Source organism: Lepisosteus platostomus, chromosome 13, assembly GCF_059453375.1.
Source record: "Lepisosteus platostomus isolate fLepPlt1 chromosome 13, fLepPlt1.hap1, whole genome shotgun sequence".
NCBI lineage: Eukaryota > Metazoa > Chordata > Actinopteri > Semionotiformes > Lepisosteidae > Lepisosteus > Lepisosteus platostomus.
In genome coordinates this window covers 16,076,321-16,101,222 of record NC_142623.1, presented here as the reverse complement: position 1 = coordinate 16,101,222, position 24,902 = coordinate 16,076,321, and the positions used below count along the sequence as shown (strand labels likewise).

General features: G+C 44.9%; 1 protein-coding gene across 5 annotated transcripts in view; it reads left to right on the top strand.

Moving 5' to 3' along the window:
* Positions 1–213: 213 nt before the first annotated feature.
* The window catches only part of dock6 (dedicator of cytokinesis 6), a 71,294-nt gene continuing 46,605 nt past the window's right edge, over positions 214–24,902 (top strand). For 3 of the 5 annotated variants that reach the window (XM_088603474.1, XM_088603473.1, XM_088603471.1), the window contains exons 1-12: positions 15,140–15,268; positions 15,612–15,699; positions 17,677–17,852; positions 18,308–18,376; positions 18,753–18,882; positions 19,372–19,584; positions 19,770–19,855; positions 20,778–20,844; positions 21,726–21,875; positions 22,371–22,451; positions 23,512–23,668; positions 23,973–24,097. In XM_088603474.1, the coding sequence (XP_088459600.1) occupies positions 15,201–15,268; positions 15,612–15,699; positions 17,677–17,852; positions 18,308–18,376; positions 18,753–18,882; positions 19,372–19,584; positions 19,770–19,855; positions 20,778–20,844; positions 21,726–21,875; positions 22,371–22,451; positions 23,512–23,668; positions 23,973–24,097 (1,410 nt within the window). In that variant the 5' untranslated portion in view covers positions 15,140–15,200. Of the gene's footprint in view, positions 592–15,138; positions 15,269–15,611; positions 15,700–17,676; positions 17,853–18,307; positions 18,377–18,752; positions 18,883–19,371; positions 19,585–19,769; positions 19,856–20,777; positions 20,845–21,725; positions 21,876–22,370; positions 22,452–23,511; positions 23,669–23,972; positions 24,098–24,902 lie in introns of those variants that run through there. The other 2 variants (XM_088603472.1, XM_088603470.1) reach the window with 2 other exon arrangements.

The following is a 24,902-nucleotide window of genomic DNA, read 5'->3' as shown; positions in this document are numbered from 1 at the left end:
AAGGAGGACAGGTGCAATTAGTGGTTCTGTGCAAACACGAGGGGGTATCGTGCGATCATAGACGTATGGGGTGTCTGTGGGGGAGTAAATGTAAAGGTTCTGATGATCTGTGCGGATTCCTGTAGAAGTGCTGCGCAGTGCCGCTGTATGGGCGGATGGCTTTTGTATAATACGTAATGTCTATATAATTACCGCTTTTTTTGTATTTATTTCTTCGTGCGTGTAAAACATAGCTGCTTGGAGGCACAGAAAAGCTCTGGGAAATGTGACAATCAGACATGAGCGTGACGTATCCCAAGTCTGGGAGCTGTCCCGTGTGAGTGAGCACAGGAGAGAGAGGAGACTGGTCGCTCCCTCCCACAGGCTGCAGTTCCCCCCGGCCCCGGCTAGGGGGCAGCCCGTCACGCTGTCGGCATCAGGAAGCGGCGTCGCTCGGGAGGACAATGTACAGTAATTGAGAGAGAGAAAGAAAAACGAATCTGGGAAAAGAAAGGAAAAGAGCGAGAGAGAGAAAAAACAGCGTGTATGGATCGCGGCTGGGATGGCAGCTTCCAACACCGAGCGCAGGGCTTTCGCTCACAAGATTAACAGGTACGATCAAGGAGAGTTGCGTGAAATGTTTGTTTTTTTTAAGGCTAGTTTTCGTTCGCTGGTTTATCAGGTGCTGGTGCGGGGATGGACCCGGTTCCTGGCTAGTTTTACAAGCTGCGTGGTGTCACGTCGGAGTTTGCGGCCGATCCGTCTTTGTTCGGAGTGTGAATTTGGTTCGGGTTTGAGCCCGTTTGACTCCTTACACGACGTATTTGTCCCCAACAGCTGCGGGGTTTTGGGTATCGTTTGAATGGCATAGGAGATTAAACACAACGTAGTTAAATAATGAGCGTCTCGGAAACAGTAGCGTGTTAAAAAAGATAAGTGATCACTCGGGAATGAAAGCTCTGACCACGGCCACAGAAATAAAACTTATTTTTGTTTTTGTTTAGTAAGGGAGTTTTTTTTTTTAATAAACACTGCCCGGCACAACTCTGGCGTTGCAGTTCATTGAAATGTTTTAAGAGCCGGTTGGTGTTTTGTAATTAAACGAGGAAACGGTATCTGAATACAGACTCGCCGCAAAAATCCCCCGTGTGCAAGGACGCAAGGCTTGTAGCAGAGGCTACAATTTATTTAACAACTCGTTTTCGAAGATGAGGACTGTTTTGCTAGGGGCAGGCGTGGAGCTGAGGGCGATGTGAGATGTAGTTCTGGGGTGGCAGCAGCTGAACTGAAACGGAGGCAGCGTGGTGTCGTTGTTAATAACTTGCGGATTGTACATTATTAAGAAGAGAGGAGGCGCAGGTACATTTTTTTGGTCGTGGGGAAACTGAATACGCCTGTATTGTCGGTGTTGTTTTCCTGGGATCATTAGCGGGGGGGCGGGGAATTGTATCCAGTTTCCTGTAGATATCCGATAAGCCCCGGCTCTTCGCTAGGACCTTTCCGACATCAGGGGTTGGAGACAGCCGGTGTGAGTCTGCGCCTGTCCGGTGCGAAAACGGCTGTTCGTCGGTTGGGCTTTTTGTGTGCGCGCGCGTGGATTTAAACTTTTAAACTGTTCTTGTTTTTAATGGAGCTCGTGCGAATCCCCGTGCTGCTGCTGCTCGCCTGCCATTGTCAGTCACACGAGAGGCACTCTTGTCCTCCACCACGGTCAATGAACTGTTTGTTTTTGTCCCGTAATTATTATTTTTGCCATCATTGCGGCTGAAAGCAAGTCTGTAAAAACGTACTTTTCTGCCTGGCTGTATTAGCCAAGCTTGGATGGCTGCCTCCCCCCCTCCCTGCGTGTGTGGTAAACCGGACAGACCCCGAGACCTCACGTTTGTCTTTTTTATAGCTATGCAGATCATACTAAACACCCATAACGGCGCGTACGTGCTCCAGAACGAATAATGCTAACTATGACTACTGTTTAAACGCAGTTTAGCAATCTGTGTGGCCGGGTGCCCAGTAAACAGCTTAGCAAAAGGGCATACGTAATCACGTTATCTCACTTATCATGTCACAGGCGTAAAGGACTGTCCTTCATTTTTATTGTGGTGCTGGTAACTACATTTGAATTCAGGTTTAGAATACAATGTGGCAGGATTAGATCGAGGAGTTGTTAAAACGTATACATGTTTTCGGATGTGTTCTGTTTTCTAGCTAGCTAGCCATCTCAAGGGGACATCTGATTTATTTCTTAGGATTTAGATTGAGTCGGCAGGCATAACTGGCGATTCAGGCAGATACAGGATACTGTGTGCTCTGGACTGTGATGCCCCGAGACTTGGGGTGCCCTTCGCTGTGTTTGTGATTCACCACTCTGCCCCTGAAATATCTCTTTCCTGTGCAGATGATGTAGGACCCTGTAACCAGCTTCTCCTCAGTTAAATGAAGCTGTGCTGTGGGCTGTCTCTCCTCTGTGAAGGTGGCCCTGCTGTACCTGTTCGCTCTTGGAGTGGGTCTAGAGCAGGTGCTTTGATCCAGACACAGCCGTGACTCCAGGGCTGTTTGCCGGGAGACTGGTTCCCTTGTGTGTTTGCCGTCGATCTGCCTGCCAGCGGGGTGGCGCTCCTGGCAGGGAAGGTGTTGCTCTGTGTTCCTGATGGATGGGGGAGGCGGGGCGAGGCATGCCAAACTGGTTTTCTGAGCAACAAGTGAGCACTGTGTTTGACAGCACTCTGGGATTTCCCTTCTCAAGGCTGGAGAGAGGTGGCCAGGGATCCATCCAAAGGAGGCCCTCTCCGGCCTTCGGAGTGAAGTACGTGAGAGAGGTTCCGTTGGAGAGAACCTGTTTGGTACATAGTAGTTAATTTATCTGAGGATCTCATCTAGCCATCTCCTAAAAAAAAACCAGGATATCATCTTCAACAACATGGCTCCCACCTTCCCTTCCACCACACTTTAGGTAAAGACGTGCCTAATCTTGATTTCAAATGCACTTCCTGGTAGTTTCCGCTTCTGTCCTCTGGGTTACGTTTAGAGAAGCTCTGGGGAGCCCTTGACCACTTATAGGTCTTTTTATTAGTAACTGAGTGATTTTTAAAGCCTACATAGATATTGTAACTACAGGGTGACTTGTTTAACTGAAATTTCAGGATTTTTTTGGAACAAAGATCTGAATGCCCCGGGGGAGTCACAGGCCCTTGATATACTTGTTTTTTGGAAGCAATTGATCATTAACTCACCACTGCGTGTAAAGCCTGGAGATAGGCTCTGTAGTTCAGTGATTGTTCGGTGCCTTCAGCAGCCCTGTGTGTGTTATTCTGGGCCTGTTCGAGCTCTCTGCGTGTGAGCACAGAGCTGGTCTCCCCCGCCTGAGCCTGCTGTGTTCCCCTGGCGGCGGCCCAGGCTGGAGGCTGGAGGAGATGGCACTGAGGCAGGAGGGGCCCGCGGAGCCGGAGATGTCTCGCAGCGGTGCGGAGAGATGGGGGCCCTTGTCAGTGAGAGCCAGGCCGGCGTGAGGCAGGCTGGAGTGCCTGTCTGCAGAGACTGAAGATCCTCCTTTGGCTCGTCGTCGGCCTGGTTGTTGAAGTAACAAAGCGACATTTCACCAGTCACAATCGCGATGCTGATGCGCATGAAGACAGATGAATAAGTAAGAATTTAGTAGCTGATTTATACAATGTGTTCTACACTAGAGATACTGCTGAGGGCTTGGAAACGCACCAAATTCTCGCTTCAGAATGCCAGCATTCTGGTTTTAACTTTCAAATATTGAAGCTGCTCATCCATAATTAAGTTTGTTTGGCAGTAGCCGTGGATAGTAGTGTCCTTACAGTAAACCTGAGCACTTATTGCTGTAGTAGGTGTCAGGATTGCAGTCTTTTTATTTATTGGATTATAAAGCCATTATATCTTTATCATTATATTGTTCTGAAGTCAGGATGTTTCAGAGGAGCTTTCAGATTCGCAATACCAGGAGGTGGCAGGGGGACTGTTGGTGAGCATGACTGGCTAATCCTGTTAGGATTGTGTCAGGAGGCCTGCTTCTGCCATGTGCAAAGACACACACTCTTTCTGCTGGGATTACCATGCTTACCCTGGGTTGGCGTAGGAATGCTTGGCCACTTTCAGGAAGGAATGGCAGAGTGAAGGAGTCATGGGGCCACGTTGTGTAAGGAGATGCACACATTCCTTTATACAGTGTAAATACCTGTGATGTGTGACAAGACATTTCTTTCATTCTGATGTTATTTCTTTCTACAGTAAATTTCATCTGTCAGCCTGCAAAATTATAATCATAGCAGACGGGGAGAATCTGAAACCTTTCTGGATCTTAACAGGGCACCCTGGCAAAGAAATTAATTGTTTAGAGTGGACATGAGTGATACGCACCATGGCTGATTTTGAATCTCAGCTTTCAGTCAGTACATGCTGCAGGAGGTGGCTCAACAGATGGTTTTTTTGCATGATCCTGGCAACCGGTGAAGTTCCTCTTGTTTCCGGCTCCATTGTGTCGGCTGAAGTGCAGGAAAGGGTGGGAAGGTGCAGCCCATTTCCTGATTCTCCAAAGCTCTGTGCAGAAATTGGCTTTCCTGTGCGCAGCTGAGGAATGGGGCTCAGAAGACATGCACTTGCCTGACCTAGCTACACTGAGACCACTACAGTGTCCTTATCCCACAGAAACTGCGCTCTGATCGTTCCTGTGGGTCTACCTAGTGATGGATTAGCTAGAAATCTCTTCTGGTGGGTTTTTAAAAGCATGGGAAACTAGTTGCCAAACTACACAAGTCAGTTACCTGAGTTTGAGATCTTTTAGGCATCCCCAACTGTAGTAGTCCAGAAATGAGTTACTCCTGACTTTGTTGAAGACATTTCTGGCTAAACATAAAAATAGTTGACATGCAAGGATTTTAACTGTGTCCAAGAAATGCGCTTGACTATGTATGGAACAGTTCAGTTATGGAGTTCTCAAATCTTTCTGTAACTTGCTGGCAATCCACAGAGTTAACTGTACTAGTTACACCAGGTACTGCACACTCTCCTAATATTCCATTAATGCCCATTTTGTCTTAAGGCCTGTTCCTATCCTCTGGCTCTTGTGTTTACGTGATGAAGGGACAGTTCAGTGTCCTCTCAGGTTATTTCCTGTTTGTCTACAGTTGATTACGTAGTAGATCAGCCCCTCTCTGGTGTTCATGGGCTTTGCTTTCCTTTCTTATTTTCAGACTTGCATGTGGTGCTTTTTCCTGGGGATTCCCGGTGTCCCTGATGAGGTCTTACTGTGTTCTGAGCTCAACAAAAGAAGGAACAATCACAAAGTGCTTTAGTTTCATCTGCAGAGCTCCCTGTGAGCAGCATTCGGAGCTCTGGAGGAAGAAGCCTCATGTTAGGCACAGTGTTCTGTGATCAGCCTCCCCTGCCCTCCTTATCCAGGTCCCAGCATGGCTCTTTTCCGTCAGGATGTTTTCCTTCTGTCTTGTCTTTGTTAGGTTCTGTTGTCCTGTAACAGCACACCTTTGCTGTCAGGAGTACTCGATTGAAATGTCACAGAGGGAACTGAATCCCATCTGCAGTTTCACTTCTCATCTGCCTTCCTGTTGACTTAAAAGGACTTTTACATTCACGCTGAGCTTCAAAGGGTTGCAGCCATACTTTAAATTATTTCCATAACTTGAATGTGTAATGGAGTAATGTGTGAAATTAATGAAGAGGTTAGGCTAAGACTTAGAGTTGCTGTGTCACTACTGTATATTTATTCCTTAATTAACAATCTGTAGAACCTTGGGTTGGTAGCAGTACCTGAGTGCGACAAGGGTCCCTCACTCAGTGGTGCACATTGGCAGAGCGCTGCCAGGGGTAGGGTTGGCAGTAGTTAGCCGGGACACTCTAGATTTTCTCTGAACAGCAGCTCCTATGACCTGCCAGGTGCCTGCAGTGATGTCAGTAAGAGACACGCCTCTCCTCCAGTGCTCACTAACCCTCCTGTCAGGTGATGGGGAGCTCACAGGGGGTCAAAGGACACATTACACTTTAGTGGGCAAGTCAGAGGACCCTTTGGGTGTGGCAGCCAAGTCTTAAAAGAATTGGCGGTTCCATAACAAAAGGTTATTTAAAAAATAATTGGAAATACCAGGTTAAAGAATGTACTGTACTTATTTTTATAGCATTCAAAATTAAGCTGATCTTTATTTGACTATACCCTTCCTTTGAACAGTTTGTTTTTGTGAAACCTTTAATCAGGTCCAGATCTTCCTCTTCCTCCTCTTCCTACAGTGGGCTGAAATTGAGGCAGAGGCTTTGTGTCTGGGCACAAAAGCTACTTGATTTGCACTCTGAACCTTTTGCAGAGCTTTTGATTTTATATGAATAAATTCTTACATCTCCTGGCTTTTCCTGACTGGTACCTTGATCATGAGATGTAAAGACATTTGAAATCATGGCTGTGAGATATCATCATACCCTAACAATCAGAGCTGCAGTGGGTCCTGCTAAATACTACTCCAGTCCAAAAGTGTAGACCAGTGCAAAGTGTTACCCAGGAGATCTTTAATAGTACATCTTGTCTAAATATTAGCACTTTAATTGATCCCCTTGACTAATATTCTCCCTAGAAGAGTTCTGACTGAGTTTCACAGAAGCTCTGTTTCAAAGCGTCTGCTCTGCGTGCACTGTTGGCCCCCAGGAGAACTGCAGCTGTCAGGCCTGTAGCTGGGAGATGCAATTCGGTTATCCCTAGTGCCATAGCAACAGTATCGCAGCCCAGACCTGAGACCGCGATTACAGCACAGAGTGAAACCGGAGAGGAAGCTCAGCTGTGGGATCGTGCCTCTGGGGTGGGGGGTCCATCACTGCACGCTTGCAGCCAGTCTGTTTTCACAGAGAGAGAAAACCTGTCAGTAAAAGATACTTCACCCTACTTTTTCTTCTTGTAAATCTCTCAGGGGTGCAGAAAGAATATGACAGCTGTTTTCCTTTTTTTTTTCTTTTTGTGTAGCAACTGGTTCAGAATGTTAACACCAGAAGCTTCATACAGTCACAACCTTTCTACTGCGTTGGTACTGTTTGTACAATAGCCCTGCGGGTTGGCAAACCTGAAGTGGATCAAATTGTTGTGCAGTGGGAATCTAATCCTTTGCTCTCAGTTCCACGCCTCATTGTGTAGCCTCCCTAGCCTCTGGTTAGTCTGTTGTGGTGCCAGAATTGTTTATTTTAAATATCTTTCCAGAGTTGGGAAGCCATGATGACAGATGCTGGTGATCAGCCAAGGAGAAGGGTTTAATAGAGAAGGCGCTGTGGAGTGCTGAACTGGGCAGCCGTTGGAGACAGGTGCTCAGTGTTACTCATCTTCTTACAGCACTGTTTCAGGGTCCTGGTCCTGGGGGCCAGCACACCTGCTGGTCCTCATTCCACCTGGGTTTTAATTGAACTAACAGGTTGCTTGATTGGAATATTTGCAGGGTTTTTTTTCTTCTCGGGAATTTGAGATTTTATTTTACTTCAAAAATGCACTTGTTAAAAAGCAGTGTTAAAGAGCCCAAATCAGTCCAACAGTTCAAATTAAGCCTGTCATTAAGTGAATCAAAGGTTTAGTTGTGGAACTGAGGCTGAAACAAACCCAGCAGGTGTGCAGGACCAGTTCTGGGAACCCTTGTCTTCCAGGATCACTGACACACAGTGACTTCACTCACTGTACCAGCAGTGCTGCTATGAATCACTTGGTGTAACTGAATTACACCTCTGGCTTGAGGGGTGGGACTGTAAGCTTTCTTCTGTGCCTTCTGTTTTATCTGTTCCTACAGGCCTTTGTTAATTGCGTTGATTTGACCTGAGCAGGGTGAGCCTATGACAGGTTAGAAAAACTCACTAAAAGAGTGTTGTCAGCAACAAAACCTGATCCAGACCGGGAGAAGAGATTTGCAACATTAAATTGATATTTGCTTTAGCTTTTCACTAGCAGTTTTGGCTGAGCCCGTTTTATGCTGTGTTAATCCAGTGTATCAAATGTAACATTACCAGTACTTATTCATTTAATTTTGTGTAAATTCTGGCATTTTTGTAGCTCTTGGTCTGTTATACTTGTTTTATAGCCACCATTTAGTTTAAATACATTGCATTAGGTAAAGGTATTAATAGTAATACCACATCAATTCAAAGCAGGTCTAAAATAATCAATGCAATGGAGTCTGTCCTTCAGACATGTTTTAGCACTAGTGGTTTGTTGAGGTAAGCTGTCAACAGCTCTCTGTTGCTGTTGGCTGTCTGAAAACTAGGCCCCTAAATCTCTACAGGTGCACCTGTCGAGCAAACTATCGTCTGTTGTGCAAATTGCACCGCCTCGAGAAACCTGTAGGCAGAACAGAGCGAGAGGGGTCGCAGGAAGAGGGGAGTGGCGCAGGGGAAGGACAGCCTGCCTGTCTGGGGAGCCGAGCCTGTCGCCCCTGCAGTCAGGTGTTCAGGACACCGTGCCAGGTCAACACACGCCACAGAGATAAGGCAGGATGGCCCCTCCCAGCTGAGTCATGTGTTCATGTTCCCAGCCAGAAATGAAGTGGATTGTGCTCTAAACAGGCCAGGCTGCGAAGGAAGGGATCAGGTTTAAGGCAGCTACCTTGACTTCAACCTTCTACTACTTGAAGTCACATTGCCTTCACAGGGGATAGTATTTCAGAGCTTCCACAGTCAAAGGATTTCAAAACTTTACTTTTTGCAAGGCTTTGTTGAGACCAGTTTTCAACTCGTGAGGGGAGCAGCCTGCTTTATCTTTGTAAACCTGCTCTACAGCTGGGGAGCAGGAATAAACAGGGTTTCTATTGTAAAGCACAATATGAATTGTCTGAGAGATTCTGAATGGGATTTTTACGACATTTAGAATGTTCCTCCCCACTAGAATCCAAATTCTTGCTTTATATAGATTTTAGAATGTTTTTTTATCTGATTAATTTATTTGTATAGCTTTCTGAGAATTTATTAAAAATTATTTTTATGGCATGTTGTTGTCAGAGTGTTATTGTTAAAATTCTCGGATACAGGACCTTCAGAAACATTTGGGTTCAGTGTTCAGTGTCAGTTTGTAAAATTCTCATGTGTTTCAGATCACCTGGTGTGGAAAAACCTGCACTACAGGGTTGTGAATTGGGAAGGTGTGCAGTCTTCCCTGTGATGTTCCTGAGTCCTGCACAGACTTGTATTAAATAATGAGAACTGTAATATATTTTATTTTTTAATAGATTATCCTTGAGCTACATACTAAAGTCATATACAGTGCCTTGCGAAAGTATTCGGCCCCCTTGAACTTTTCAACCTTTTGCCACATTTCAGGCTTCAAACATAAAGATATAAATTTTTTATTTTATGTGAAGAATCACCAACAAGTGGGACACAATTGTGAAGTGGAACGAAATCTATTGGATTTTTGAAACTTTTTTAACTAATAAAAAAATGAAAAGTGGGGCGTGCAAAATTATTCGGCCCCTTTACTTTCAGTGCAGCAAACTCACTCCAGAAGTTCAGCGAGGATCTCTGAATGATCCAATGTTGTCCTAAATGACTGATGGTGATAAATAGAATCCACCTGTGTGTAATCAAGTCTCTGTATAAATGCACCTGCTCTGTGATAGTCTCAAGGTTCTGTTGAAAGCGCAGAGAGCATCATGAAGACCAAGGAACACACCAGGCAGGTCCGTAATACTGTTGTGGAGAAGTTTAAAGCCGGATTTGGATACAAAAAGATTTCCCAAGCTTCAAACATCCCAAGGAGCACTGTGCAAGCGATCATCTTGAAATGGAAGGAGTATCAGACCACTGCAAATCTACCAAGACCTGGCCGTCCCTCTAAACTTTCAGCTCAGACAAGGAGAAGACTGATCAGAGATGCAGCCAAGAGGCCCATGATCACTCTGGATGAACTGCAGAGAACTACAGCTGAGGTGGGAGAGTCTGTCCATAGGACAACAATCAGTCTTACACTGCACAAATCTGGCCTTTATGGAAGAGTGGCAAGAAGAAAGCCATTTCTCAAAGATATCCATAAAAAGTCTCGTCTAAAGTTTGCCACAAGCCACCTGGGAGACACCCCAAACATGTGGAAGAAGGTGCTCTGGTCAGATGAAACCAAAATCGAACTTTTTGGCCACAATGCAAAACGATATGTTTGGCGTAAAAGCAACACAGCTCATCACCCTCAACACACCATCCCCACTGTCAAACATGGTGGTGGCAGCATCATGGTTTGGGCCTGCTTTTCTTCAGCAGGGACAGGGAAGATGGTTAAAATTGAGGGGAAGACGGATGCAGCCAAATACAGGACCATTCTGGATGAAAACCTGTTGGAGTCTGCAAAAGACCTGAAACTGGGACGGAGATTTATCTTCCAACAAGACAATGATCCCAAACATACAGCAAAATCTACAAAGGAATGGTTCACAAATAAACGTATCCAGGTGTTTGAATGGTCAAGTCAAAGTCCAGACCTGAATCCAATCGAGAATCTGTGGAAAGAGCTGAAAACTGCTGTTCACAAACGCTCTCCATCCAACCTCACTGAGCTCGAGCTGTTTTGCAAGGAAGAATGGGCAAGAATTTCAGTCTCTCGATATGCAAAACTGATAGAGACATACCCCAAGCGACTTGCAGCTGCAATCGCAGCAAAAGGTGGCTCTACAAAGTATTAACGCAAGGGGGCCGAATAATTTTGCACGCCCCACTTTTCATTTTTTTATTAGTTAAAAAAGTTTCAAAAATCCAATAGATTTCGTTCCACTTCACAATTGTGTCCCACTTGTTGGTGATTCTTCACATAAAATAAAAAATTTATATCTTTATGTTTGAAGCCTGAAATGTGGCAAAAGGTTGAAAAGTTCAAGGGGGCTGAAAACTTTCGCAAGGCACTGTATATATATAGCTGTATAAATCACTTCAGCTACAAGCGTCAGCTAAGTTAATGATCACTGTCATGTGTGCATGCAGATGATTACAAGAGAGTATGGAACTTATAGTAATTATGATAATGGTTAAGAATGCATTTTCAGTTTTTGTTTGTTTACAGTGTATGTCCTGCCTTACAGGAAATTGGACTTTCCAATTGGGATTCGAACCCTTTCTTTAGCAGCCCTTGTTGTGGGTGGAGGATTTGGCCCTTTACTAATTTCAAGTTATCCTGCCCTGCTCTGACACAGAGGATACAGTGTGGGGGTCCCATTAAGATGGGGCTGTGACTGTGTGAAGGCCTGCACCCCGGTTTAAGTCACTATGGAGAGGACACTGGTGACAGCACAAGCCTGAGGAAGCAGGAAGCATGTGTCCTTGATAAAGACCACTTGACCCCGTTGCTGGGGATCTGTGTTCTCTCCCCTGTACGAGGAGCCACAGGGTGCGTGGCTGACAAGACCCCGTGGACGAGCCTGGGAAAGGCAAACGTGTGCAGAAAGAGGGGACTGCAAGGCTCACTCTGCTGTGTACTTTAGCTTGGTCCTTGAACAAACACCCACACTGCCATCACTGCATTTTTTTTACTTGGCTTCTGATGTGTGCATGGAGTCTCAGGCAGCGATTTATGGTTATTTGCAGAATAATAAATTATTCAGCATACAGAATTATTTATTGCATCAAAATAGGAAGTTAAAAAGCAAAGGAGATTATAAGCATACAGCCCATCTGGCAGATGAATGGCTTCCGATCCATGTTAGCAAGCTTTTGCCTACCTTTGTGTGAGTTTTGAACCTCCAGCAGTGGCTGAATTTCCTTGACCTTTCAAAACTTTTGTTAACATACCCTGATTTCCATAGGGATCTGGCAGAATAGACAAATGAAACCAAGCCAGATTAAAAGGAATTAAAGACGGCTCTCTACTGACATTTCCTTGAGAAAGATAGGTGAGAGGTTCCTAGCTAAAGCATATTATTGGGGAGCCATAATGGATTACGAGGAAGAAGTGATGTGATATGTCTTCAGATTAATCAAACCCTAAAACACCATTCTCTAATACAGACTGACCTTGCACTTCATGCAGAGCCTGACGGTTATACTAACACATAGTCTGTGGCCTATGGATTGGTGAAGCTGTGTGTGTGTGGAGGAGCATACATGTTAAAATAGCCAGGATCTCTGTTGCCATTCTTCCTGTGCATAGTGGGTGAAGGACACTACTGTGTGTTTTTTTTGGTGACCATCTCTCATGCACCACCAGCACCAGTTCCTCCAGATGTGTTTGTCTCTTCTTGTGCTGCCCTGCAGTAAACGGCTCTGACTTCCTGTGAGAACTGGGCTGCTTGCCCCCACTGCTGAGGCTGGCTGTCTCTAGAAACAGGCACTCAAGAGCAGTGTTTCCTGCTCGGCAAGGCAGCACTTTGCCGCTTTGCCTTTTGGACTCAGTAATGTCACTCTTTAATTTAAACCAGATCTTTAATTGTATTAAACTACCTTCGCTTGTTATGACGCAAAACACTCACAAACCTATGCTAGGAGGTTTTGGAGTCTGAGCCTGTGAATTGCACAGGGGAGGAGTAGAACAGAGCAGACCAGCAAACTGATTTAGATAAACAGTGCTGTTTAGCATGGCCGAGCTCTAAATAGTGTCTAAAATAGTGAATGTGAGTGTAGGTGCCTTCTATCTGAGCCTGGCCCTACAGAATGTTCTGTCCATCACCATCTGATTAAAATAGTTTATTAAATTAATTAAAATTAGACCAATGACACAATGTCCTTCATGCATAAAGCACATAGAATATTTGTTTGGTGTGAAATACTGTGTACACATCAGAGTCCTTGCTTCCTTGGCAATTTCAGGTGACCCCAGCCCCAGTGATTAGTATGGTGTGGCTTTGCCTGCAGGCTAATGCACTATATTAGCACAGGGAATTATTTGTTACTTATTCTGTGTATATTACCCCACTCAAAAACGTACCTCTGTTTTGATCTTTCAGTGACGCTTTGGCACCCTCTGATCTTGTTATCTCTGGTGTTAGGAAGCTATAGTGATTGGTCAGAACTCTGTATGAATACATTACTTTTGTACTATGGAGGGAGATGGCAGAAAATGGAGTATATAGAGTACATAATGAGAGAGCTTTCAATTTGATTGTCTTTGCTCTTGTTATCTGGAGCTAAGCAGTGGGTGCCATGATAATAATAATAATAATAATTGCTTACACTTATATAGCGCTTTTCTGGACACTCCACTCAAAGCGCTTTACAGGTAATGGGGACTCCCCTCCACCACCACCAATGTGCAGCATCCACCTGGATGATGCGACGGCAGCCATAGTGCGCCAGAACGCTCACCACACATCAGCTATCAGTGGGGAGGAGAGCAGAGTAATGTAGCCAATTCATAGAGGGGGATTATTAGGAGGCCATGATTAGTAAGGGCCAATTGGAAATTTGGCCAGGACACCGGGGTTACACCCCTACTCTTTTCGAGAAGCGCCCTGGGATTTTTAATGACCACAGAGAGTCAGGACCTCGGTTTTACGTCTCATCCGAAGGACGGCGCCTGTTTACAGTATAGTGTCCCCGTCACTATACTGGGGCATTAGGACCCACATGGACCGCAGGGTGAGCGCCCCCCACTGGCCCCACTAACACCTCTTCCAGCAGCAACCTTAGTTTTTCCCAGGAGGTCTCCCATCCAGGTACTGACCAGGCTCACACCTGCTTAGCTTCAGTGGATTGCCAGTTGTGAGTTGCAGGGTGATATGGCTGCTGGCTGAAGAGAAGCTTGTGTGATTGGACCTACAGTCCTAACTCAATCCTTCTGTAATCAGGGCTCGGATCAGAGCTGGTGGGATCAGCCCATCCAGTGAGTGTTAACCCTTTGCTCTTCTCCTATGTCCTCTGTGGATTCTGATCACTGTACATCTTGCTTCTTTCCTGGGCTTTGAACACATGAGGTGGTGAGAGTGTGAGCCTTCCGTACAGCAGGGAAACAATTCTTCCATTGTACTGTGTGCACCTGCTTTGCAAAATCAGATTTGCGAAATGGCAGGTCTGAATTACAAGTGAAGAACACAGGGCTCTGAAGTACAGTGGTTTAGACGCCACTTGCTACTTAAAGCAACTTGAAACTTCACACATTCTCCTTTTAAAATGTTTGATGCCAGTAGGTTTATGTCAATTTTAAGTCATACCTACTGAAAACTGTTGATTGCAAGATGGGATTTGCCTGTTGTTTTCAATAAGCTATTTGTTCCAAGATGCAGAATTGACACTTTGAAACCAGAGTTATCACTGAATTATGTCCCATCTGTGCATATTTTACATATTTTATATAGGGAACAGAAGATAAATATAATATATGAAAGATTAAATATAATCCAAGGGATTCACACAGTGTATTGTTGCACTTCTAGACTAACTTTAAACATAATTGTATTTATGGATTCCAAAAGAACAATGCATGTTTTACCAGAAATTGTGGTAAGCGACACACTCATGACCTTAAAACAAATAAACACACAACAGATAGCCTGCCCGTGCCATCTGATCACTCAACAGATTTGGTGAAAAGACAGAGTTATATTTTTGGGCTCCAACTTGCATTTCATTACCATCACTGGAAAAAGTGGATTAACTGAAACTTTTGCAGTTGACACGTCTTAATAGGTTTGTTTTCAGTGATATCAGTCATTAGCCAGATTTGACAAAAATGCACAGTGGTAAACTCAGATGCATATGACACTTTGTCATTATCATGGAAACAGATTACAACTTTGTTCATGAAAATGAAAAAAAGTACTTGTGGAAAAGAGCAAAGAAGGCTGTGTTAGCATACAGTTAACACATTTTTAATTATATTTTTGTTTTAGTCAGATCTTACAAGATCGCAATTTCGAACCATATGCAGAGTTTTTACATTATCTTACACAGGTCAGATTGGATAAAGGGAGAAACAATATCCCCCACTCAACATTGCTGTCACCCACTCCAGGCTACCAGACAAAGGACCCCTAAACTTAAACCTGACAGCAACAATAGGAAATGTTTTTAGGAAAGGGGAACTGCCATACTGAGCTCCAGGATACTGAAGACACAGCAGCAGGAGGGTGGAGCTTGCAGCAGAGCAAGAAAGACCTGACGGTCCTGATCCTGTAAGGTGGTGAGGTGGCTGAGAGGGCATTGATTTCTGGTTCAGACTCGAGCTCTCCCACTGACTTGAGCAAGACCTTGAACCCCAAACCCATGATGTGGGGTGGTGTTGAGATGGCAGGGCTTGATCCAGCAGAAGTAACCACTGAAGGATGCAGTTGACCAGTGTGTGCTTTCTTAGATTTGAATCTCCTAACCATCACACTGTGCCTCCCTTCAAGTAAGATTATATTGTTTTCAGGCCAACAGCAGTTGTATGGTATTTCTTGTTGGAGACTTTCTTTTGAATAAATTTGCATATTCAGATGCACATGTCTTATAATAAAAAACATGTATCTGTTTCAGAGTTTCTGTAATTTGTCCAGTATGTAATAGAGTATTACAATATGTAATAGAGCCTGCAGTGTGTATAACCTGGAACAGGTCGAACCAGTATGCAGCAGGGATGTGTTTATCTTCAAGCTGTGTAGGGTTTCTTCAGTGAGGTTATTCCTGGTTCCAATGCCTGTATAATGGTGTTAGAGCAGTGGGTCAACCTCTGACACTCTCTCTCTGTTTCTCAGGACTGTGGCAGCTGAAGTTAGGAAGCAAGTGTCCCGGGAATATGGCTCCCCACAGCTGTCCAAGAAGCGAAGTGGAACCCAGCAGTCCGTAAGTTGCTATCTCTCCATCTCTTCTGTGTGTCCTGATGACCACAGACACATTCATGGATAACGGGATTTAGGGGTCTGCTATGCTCCCCATTCTTGGAATATAAGCTTTAGCCTTATTGTGCACAATAATGGCATGTATGGCTCATATGTGGAGCTCCGCTGCGTTGGGATCTGCTCAGTCTTGACCTGATATGGCCAGGCTTTGTGCCCACACATCCCTGTGCTCGAGAGGTGTTGAGGTAACAGTGTGTGCTCCCTGGCTTGGGCTGCACAGTGAGTGTTGAGGTGGAGGTGTCAGCAGGAGTACAGCACAGCCTTGGGCAGGCTGACCCCAGCGTCGACATGCTTCCTGTTGCCTCTGTCCTGCCCGGCCCTTCTGGTTCAAAGGAAGGTGTGATTTCAGAGAAGATTGCTGCAGGACAGGTCTGCCAGCGCCCTTATCTCCCTCCTGGGAGACTTGTTTTTCTTCCCTCTGCTTTGTGTCTGCTGTTGTTTTTCTTTGGCATTAGGCGGGTCTTGATTTTCCAAGCCCCCTCAGCACAGAGAACAGTCTTCCCAGCTCTTTTTCCTCTTCCAGTATATTTATCCGGAAAGAAAGGACAAAGCAGAAAAGGCTGTTTTGCCTAAAAGAGTCTTTGTTCTTCATTAAATACAGACACAAACTTTTGGATGTTTTAATCTTACACTCTTATGGTTCTCAAAAATGACCCGAATTGCACTTACAATTTCCTGTGCTGTTTTTGTTACTTCCATAGGAAAAAATAAAGTGAAATATTCCAGTGATGTTTAAAATAGCATATTTTTTCCAACTGTATTTTACTCTCCTAGCATGCTGAATGAGATTAAATAGATAAACAAGTAATTTTAACTCAAATGAGACACAGAGGGGAACCGGCTAATGTCTTCTCTGGATGTTGTTACTGTACACTAGAGTTCTCAGTTAAGTAGTTAGTCTATTTATTCAATTAGTATCACCTAGAATTCAAAAGAATAATTAGCAGAATTTTCTGCCCCAGCTTACTGAAAGAATCTGTTTCTTTAAAGCCAGAAAGAAGGGTATCTGGCAAGATAGTGAATAGACAGTGTAAACTATCACTCAATCCCAATATCCACTAGAAACCACAGAAGCCGCAAACCACAATGCTGTTTCTCGTCTTCCCCCTTCTGTTACGCCTCACACCACCAGGTTGATTTTCATCACTGATCCCCGGGGAGCAGCTGTTGACCTGCTATTGCTGCAGGCCTGGGCCAGCTGGTTTGCTGCCTGGTCTCCTGTGGGGTGGTCCACAGTGTGGGACAGGGCATTTCAGTCTCAATTCACTGGGCAATTCCACTCCAACCCCACAGACTTGTAGTCTGCCCTCACAGCTTATCCTTATCCTGACCTTACACCTTACAGGTGCATATTCTAGCAGCTAAGTGGACATAAACACGCAACCATTTAGTTAGAGCACTAATCACAGACCTGTGCAGGCCAGACTGCTTTATATCTCTGGCTGTGCCCTTGCCTTCTGACCCAGTTTGAGTGATTTACAGAATCCGCAACTGACTTTCAACTGTCTAAACAAGAGCCGAGTGATGAGGAATACTTGTGCTATGATACCACATCAAGGACTTCAGTCTATGGAGTTAAATATACACTGAGAGAAAGTGTTTGCGAAATACTTTTTTTTTCACTATTTTGACATTTTTACACTTAAGTATTACTTTAACTTAAATCAATATGTAATTGCTTATTCCAGCGAATAAATACTAGTGACCAGTCATCCACTATTCTTACAGCTGATCTTCCCAAATGGGCAGTGTTAATAATCGTCTCAAGGAGCTAATGCCTGCTTTATTAACATCGCTTCACTGCTAAGATCAGTGCTCCCTAACTTGGCTTCTGGGGTGGGCGAAGAACCTCCAGTATAGCTGTAGCTGTGTCTTTGTGCTGAGAGCCGGGTGAGTCAGTGCGTGTGTGTGTGTCACTCAGGTGCCTCTCACTGAGGTGGTGGAGCCGGTGGATTTCGAGGACTATGTCAACACCCACCCCCCGGCGGCCGAGCCCGGACTGCTGAGGGAGCTCGTCGACTTTCCTGCCGACGACCTGGAGCTGGTCCTGGAGGACCGGGAATGTCGCACCCTGGAGCCTGGTCTTCCTGAGGATGAGTGAGTGACCCACAGCGCCTCAGAGCCTTGTCGTATTAGTAGTGCGAGCAGAGATCTCTCTGTGTCTTATGTCTGTGATTTAAACATAAATGACAGGCTCCTACAAGACCAAATACATTACGCTTTCAGCTATCGTGTTTCTTCCTGCTCTGTTTCATGCTTGGTGTTATGCCAACATTTTTTCAAGGTTGCCTGCTTTGTAATCTTAGGTTTGGTTGTCCCTAGTCCTGGACAGCAGTCTTTAGAGATGCTTTCATCCAAGCTCTTTGTAACTGTTTTAAGATCAATTATTGCTGATTTTTTTTAACACCTAAAATTACAAAGGAGTTTTTGTTTGTTCTGCGTACTGTACAGAATGCTTTATAAAGCGTTGTGTGGTGGGCATTATGTGCCCGTCTGCACACCTGTAGCACAGCACTGGTGTTTAACAGTGGTTTTGGTTGCTGTTTGCATAGTGCCTTGGACCCTCGTGTCAGGGATGCTCTGGGTGTCTACACAGATGACTGGCTCATCATCCAGAGGAAGTAAGTAACCAAGCCTTCTGTTTCTCTTTTTAAATCATGATGTTGGGGCTGTTTTGTTACAGGTCTTGCATTTTAAGGTCAAAAACTAAAAATATGAACATTCACCAGATGAGTACCAATAAAATGGCTTCATTGGTATATTCCAATGGTATATGTTCAGGTTTTAGAGGAAAATTAGTGTTAGAGGGGGAATGCGCTGGTTTGGGTGTCTGCTTAGTCGGCATAGTAATGCATTAAACCCCCTCAAAAGAACATTTTCTTTCCTAGTGCTGTTTGAGAAGTGGCTTGAATTGTTTAAATGCATGCTCTTTGAAAACCAGGGTTGGCATTGTCTAGGGTGTTACCGCCAAGCTCCTAGAGCCTATCTGTCGCACAGGTACCAGCGGTTCAGTACCATCTATAGCGCCATCACTGCGGAGAAGCTGAGAGAGAGGCAGAGAGGCCTGTCCAAGCAGATCTTCGAGCTCGACGATGCAGCAGAGGATCGCAGCAGCCAGGATGACCAGGTAACTGACCTGACCTTACCTGTGACCATGGTCGGGACTGGGTGAGAGTGGCACGCTTCGAGCAGTGAGTTCTTCTAAAGCTATTGTCTCAAAACAACATTCCAATAATAATGGAATAATTAGTGGAAATTATGTTTAAAAATAATTTCTCAAAGAAGACAAAAAGTTTAATTAGAGGATGTTAGTTTTTTGGGTAAGTAAGTTGGTGTGTTTGAAAGGACTTCTAAGTTGAGTTGAATGCGAGGGGAGGAGGACACGCTCTGAAACATCACGTCTCTATAGAGCGGTCCACTGTGTGAGGACTTGACTTCTACATGCCACTTTCATTCTACACGCCAGTTAAACGTGCCAACATCTGAAAACTCTCATTCTTGCCGGTGTTTCTACACACTTATCCAGTTGTCCTCCCATCTCTCCTGTTATGTGCGTCTGCCCCTGTGTGTGTGCACCACCCTGCCTGCTTTCCTCCTGTCTACACGTGTTCGTCAGGAGGATCTCAAGCGCCGCTCGGTGTCTCTGGATGACACTCCGCGGGGCAGCTGGGCCTCTAGTATCTTTGACCTGAAGAACTCGGCACCAGACTGCCTGCTGCCCTCCCTGCTGGAGCGCAGCGCCCCCGAGGATATAGACAACCGGAATGCAGAGAAGAGGAGGGAAGGCCGGCACCCCGACCTGCTAGGGCTCTTCCCTGCTCCTGACGAGGTCAGTGCTGCCCAGCACCGCGTGCCTTTCACAGCCTGCAGTCCATCTGATCTGTCCATGTGTGACCCCACGCTCATGGACACAACAGGCCAGCCATTCATTCATCTGTGTGAACAGGGTTGATCTGTGTGATGGCTGTGCTCCTTGGCTCGGCAGTCTGACAGTCTGTTGCGTTGTGTTGACAGGACGAGGCCGTGGAACGCTGCACCATTCCGGAAGTCCCCAAGGAGCACTTTGGACAGAGGATCATGGTCAAGTGCTTGTCCCTGAAGTGAGTGCTTGAGAGGACACTGGGAACGAGCATACATAGCACACATCCGTTGTCTCAAACATTTACTTATGGGCTGATCTGGCTACTTTTTAAAATAGGACTTGTTTTTGCAACAGAAATAAATGTTTAAACAACCTGCTGGTGTTTTTGGAATAACATTGTGACAAATACTTGGTGCGACACACAAGGATGTTGTGTGAAGAGGGGGGAGCCAGTGTAAGTATTTTAAGAGTCTGGCCCACTGCCAGGTTCTCAGTCAGTGGAGTTGCACCACATGCAATCAAGAAACACCCTAGATCCCTCCAGTGATATGAAACTGGTTTGCTGCAGGAAGTTAGACAAAAGTCCTTTCTGGGCCGTGCAGAAAGGAAAGTGAAGGGAGTAAGGTGAGCTCGCTGTTTGTTGTTGGAGATTTTGTGGATGAAACCCCGATGCTGTGAGAACAGAGAATTCATTCCTAGAAGTTCCCAAGTTCTGTCACATTTTTGGCCATTTATACCTTGTGTGAGTTCCAGAATACAAATTGTATACACTTCTATTTGCTTTAATTTTAATGGTAGCAATATAACTGTAGATTGTAGTTAAATTGCCTGGGGAGGGAATCTGAGAACCCTTCACTTCTGTATCGGCAGCTTTGGATACTCGAAGGGTCTTTCTCAATAATAAAAATAGTACAGTTGTCCATTCAGATATCACCCCCTTGACAGTGCTGCTGCCATTCATCTCCAGTCCCAGCGCCTGTCAGACTTGGCTAGATGTGGAGCTTTGAGAAAGGCCATGTGGAACTGCTGGAGGAGGGCTAGTCCTGGGTTACTTTCGTATTTCCACAGCATTAAAAGATGAAGCTTGACTCCATCTGTTGGAAAAGGATGATTAGGAATTTCAGTAGTAATGCTGATGATGTTTGCTTGTTTATTTTCAGGTTTGAAATCGAGATTGAGCCAATCTTTGGGGTTCTGGCCCTGTATGACGTGAAGGAAAAGAAAAAGGTGACTTGGCAGTTTTCCAAACAGGCAACGCTGCCTCAAGCCCTCATTCAGTTATTGCCTGGGTTGTGCTTTCTCTGGGGTCATTACTGATGGACCTGACTCTTCAATCTGACTAGGAGCAGCAGGCGTTTGTTCTGATTTCATCAACACAACAAGTGGTTCACCTTCTATAACTTAAGAGGGTCACAAACGAGAGGAGGGTGTTGATCCTGTCATGTTTGTTTGGCTTCTGGAAATTAATTGATCCTAGGATCTCACCCAGCCATTTCCTAATTCCAGAATCGGCTTCATAACAGAGCTGCACATTTTTTTCCAGACCTCTACAGTCCTTGGTCTGAATTGCCTCTTGTTGTTTAACCCTAAATGCACTAACTCCTGTTAGATTCCTCTCATGTCCCTAGTTTCACTAACTCTGTCCCTTGTTTGACTCTCTCAGTGGCCTTTGAGTATTTTCAAATGCTTGTCAGGTTCCCCAACATCCCTGTCTGTAACTGAAGAGATGAAACAAAATTGATTCTGTATTTTGCTGGTTGGTCCTTGTCTAATTCAGGACATTTTTGTTCAAATAGTTGAAACACCCTGATAGCTGTGATACAGGAGGAGTGGTACTGTATATGAACTCTCACTCCTTCAGTCGTTCTTGACTCACCAACACCAACCCAGTTTGAATGACAGTAGAGTTTCTAGTGACACAGAAAGAGTCGGGTTGTATTTGTGCGATTCTAAGTCCTGTGATGTGGGAACGTGAAGGGGTAAGAGTAAGACAAACTAGCCAGCAGCCTTGCTGAAGCGGGCTGTGGGACTCTCCGAGGAATACCTGGCTGAGATCCTTGCATGGCAGTCGGCCTCTTGTTGTTTGTAACGTCTGTCTCTTACCCCAGATCTCGGAGAATTTCTACTTCGACCTGAACTCGGACCAGATGAAGAGCATGCTGCGGCCCCACACTCCCCACGTAGCCATCTCCACGCTGACGCGCTCTGCCATCTTCTCCATCACCTACCCCTCGCCCGACATCTTCCTCGTCATCAAGGTGGAGCTGCAGGGGGCACAGGGGTGGAGAGGGCAGACAAGGAGGCAATAGCTCATGCTTGGGTTGAATTTGCATTATTTACCCCTCATGCAGAATGGCTGCAGGGACTTCCGTAGAGGGAGGGTTTTGAAATTAATAGTCGATTTTGAGTAACATGCTATGTTTTTCCTGAGCAAGGGTACTTTTATTGGGTGTTTTTTGTGATCTAAGGATCTGTGCGACAGTGGTACAGTTACCATAGCAATTCCTGTTTTTGTTGACACAGGAAGAGAAATAGTAGTTTTTGGCTTTGAATAGGGTCTAAAAACCTTCTGTATGTTAAAACTTCCTTGAGTACTTTATAAAGATTATAGTGCATCCCTTAGAGTGTAATTCAGTTCAGTTTGCTTTTGTATCACTTTAAATTTTGATTGACTGTAAAGGGGCTTGTCTACCCAAACAAGTGAGGAGCCCATTTGTAACCTTTGCTATATCTTTGTGTTGCTGTGTTTTTAGCTAGAGAAGGTGCTCCAACAGGGAGATATTGGGGAGTGCTGTGAGCCCTACATGGTCATGAAGGAGTCCGATTCAGCCAAGGTAGGAACACTGCCATCTGGTGGTCAATCTAGGAGCTGCAGGATCAGTGACTGGATTAATGTCTGGCCATACAAATTAACAATTTCCCATGCAAAACTTTGCCAAAGCCACTTTTTAACAGACAAGTAATTTTGTAAAACAGGGGTTAAAATGAGTTAGAACAGGGAATTTACTAACTACTGTCTTTTGAGAAAATATTTACAGTCAAATGCATCATCTTTTTGTAATATGTAATTATTATATATTTATAACCAGCACTCTCTCTGATGTGACTGTAGCTCTTCTCAGTCATTTCCTTATAAAATATGGTACTGTATCATCCAGATACTATGTGGCTCACCCCCCTGGTTTTGAAGGTGGAACAGTTCACTCCCAAAAAAGCCAATGTGAATTTGAGTTTCCTATTGCTATGTTAAGTGTGAGATCTGGCTGTTTAGTTTGTGATCATTTTTATTTCATGATTGTGATTTTTAAAGCACTGTCAGTACCAAAACCTAAGTGATGTAAGATCATTAATACATGATTGTTTGACTAAAATTACATAGTCTTTTAAGTTAATTATTACACATAAACACATATTGAGGATCTATTGTACTGTCACATGTTTCAATAGTGTGGATTTAATGAATGGATTAGCAGACTTACCAAGTTATCTAAAGGGCATTGTGACCATTACATTATTTTCTCAATTCTGCTGTTGTAAGTACTTGACGGGCCTCTCCCAGCACTTGTTTTGTGCTGAAGAAAGCAGGGCAGAATGAGTTTATGATGGCAGTTAGTTTTCATCATTTAATTTTCTCTTTTTCACTACCCTGCAATTAGTTAATGCGCTGGGTAGGCCTGTTCTAGCTTTTCATTTAAAACAAGCCTTCCAGGCTCTTGGATGAAGAACTAAATCCTGTTTATCTCTCTGTCTCTCCCCCTTTCTGTCTTCCTCTCCCCTCTTCTCTCCCCCTGCCATGACTCTCCTTTCACTCTCCCTGTTTTTCTGTCCCCCACCCTCTCCTTTCTCCATTCTTCTGCTTCTCTTCTCTCTGCTGTCCCCTCTTTCCTCTCCTAGCACAAAGAGAAGCTCGAGAAGCTGCGCGGCCAGGCGGAGCAGTACTGTGCTCGGCTCGGGAGATACCGTATGCCTTTTGCTTGGACTGCCATTCACCTGATGAACATTGTCAGCAGCGTGGGCGGCCTGGACCGCGGGGACTCGGACTCTGACAGCGGTACAGTGGACAGAGACATGGACAGAAACAAATGACTTTACTGAGAACAGTCCACACTGAATAGCTTATCGTCTGTGTGTGTGGCAAGTCTATGCAGAGAGCAGTGGTTGGATCATAGAGCACAGTGGTGAAGGAATGCAGGGTGCGGTTGCAGAGCCTGTCCTGTAGGTGTCATTGTCTCCACAAGGCTGGAGTCTAAACCAGAGGATCTGACTTGTTCAAGTCCCAAGACTGATTCTTCCCCTTTCTTTTTTGTAATGATCAGTTTCTTGACGAAAGATATTTCGGATTCTTCCTTTTGCAGAACGGAAGGGGACTTGGAATGAGCGGAAGAAAAAGACATTTGAGCGCATGAGTATGGGCGAGGAGATGTGCAACTTTACTAACTTCCGGCCTGCCACACTCACCGTCACCAACTTCTTCAAACAGGCAAGTGTGGAGGCAGCTGTGGAGGTTTTATTTCATTGCAGGGTCAGCAGGACCTGTTCCTGCTGAGAACTGAACATTGATCATTCATGTTGTATTTATGAGCACTGATGATGGTAGGGGACTATGGAGATGTCATTTCTGTTAACTTTGTGCTTTGTGTCCACTTCATCAATTTCTTTCAGACTCTAAAAGGAGAATTTTCTGCTTTTTTTGCATTAAGCACTTTGGAGGCTATGTGGACAGCTGCTGTGTTTTGCCTTAGAGCCAGTGATTGTGTTGGTGTAAAAACGGTTAGGATTGGAACCTCTAGGTGTCAGTTCCACGGCAGTCCATCCCCCATTTCTGCACCAGCTGTTGTAGCTGACGTCGCAAGGGCCCTAGAAAATGTCTTGAAGGTGAAGGCCCATGCTGTTTGTATTGGGCCACCACAGCAGTCCGTGTCCGTGACCCCTGTTTAGTGGCTGATTGCTATGTGTTGTTGAGGGCGGTTGACTGTGCAGGGCAGCTCTCAATGCCAGGGACATCTAATACTTTGCCAATAGAGTTGCCTGTGTGCTGTAGCTCCCTCACTCTCGCACAGTGAACCTTGCTGGGTCAGACATGTTGCATCAAAGAGGCAGACAGGGTGATGCAAGTTTGCTGTGGTACTCGAGGGCACCAGCCTGAGCCAGCTAAGCACACCCTACCAGCAAAATATTTTTTTTAATTATGAGAAATATAACTGCTTAATTAAATCTGACTCAAAGTAAGAACTAATAATTTTATTAATGGGTTTCCACAATAAATCTTGGCTATGTCAAATTCT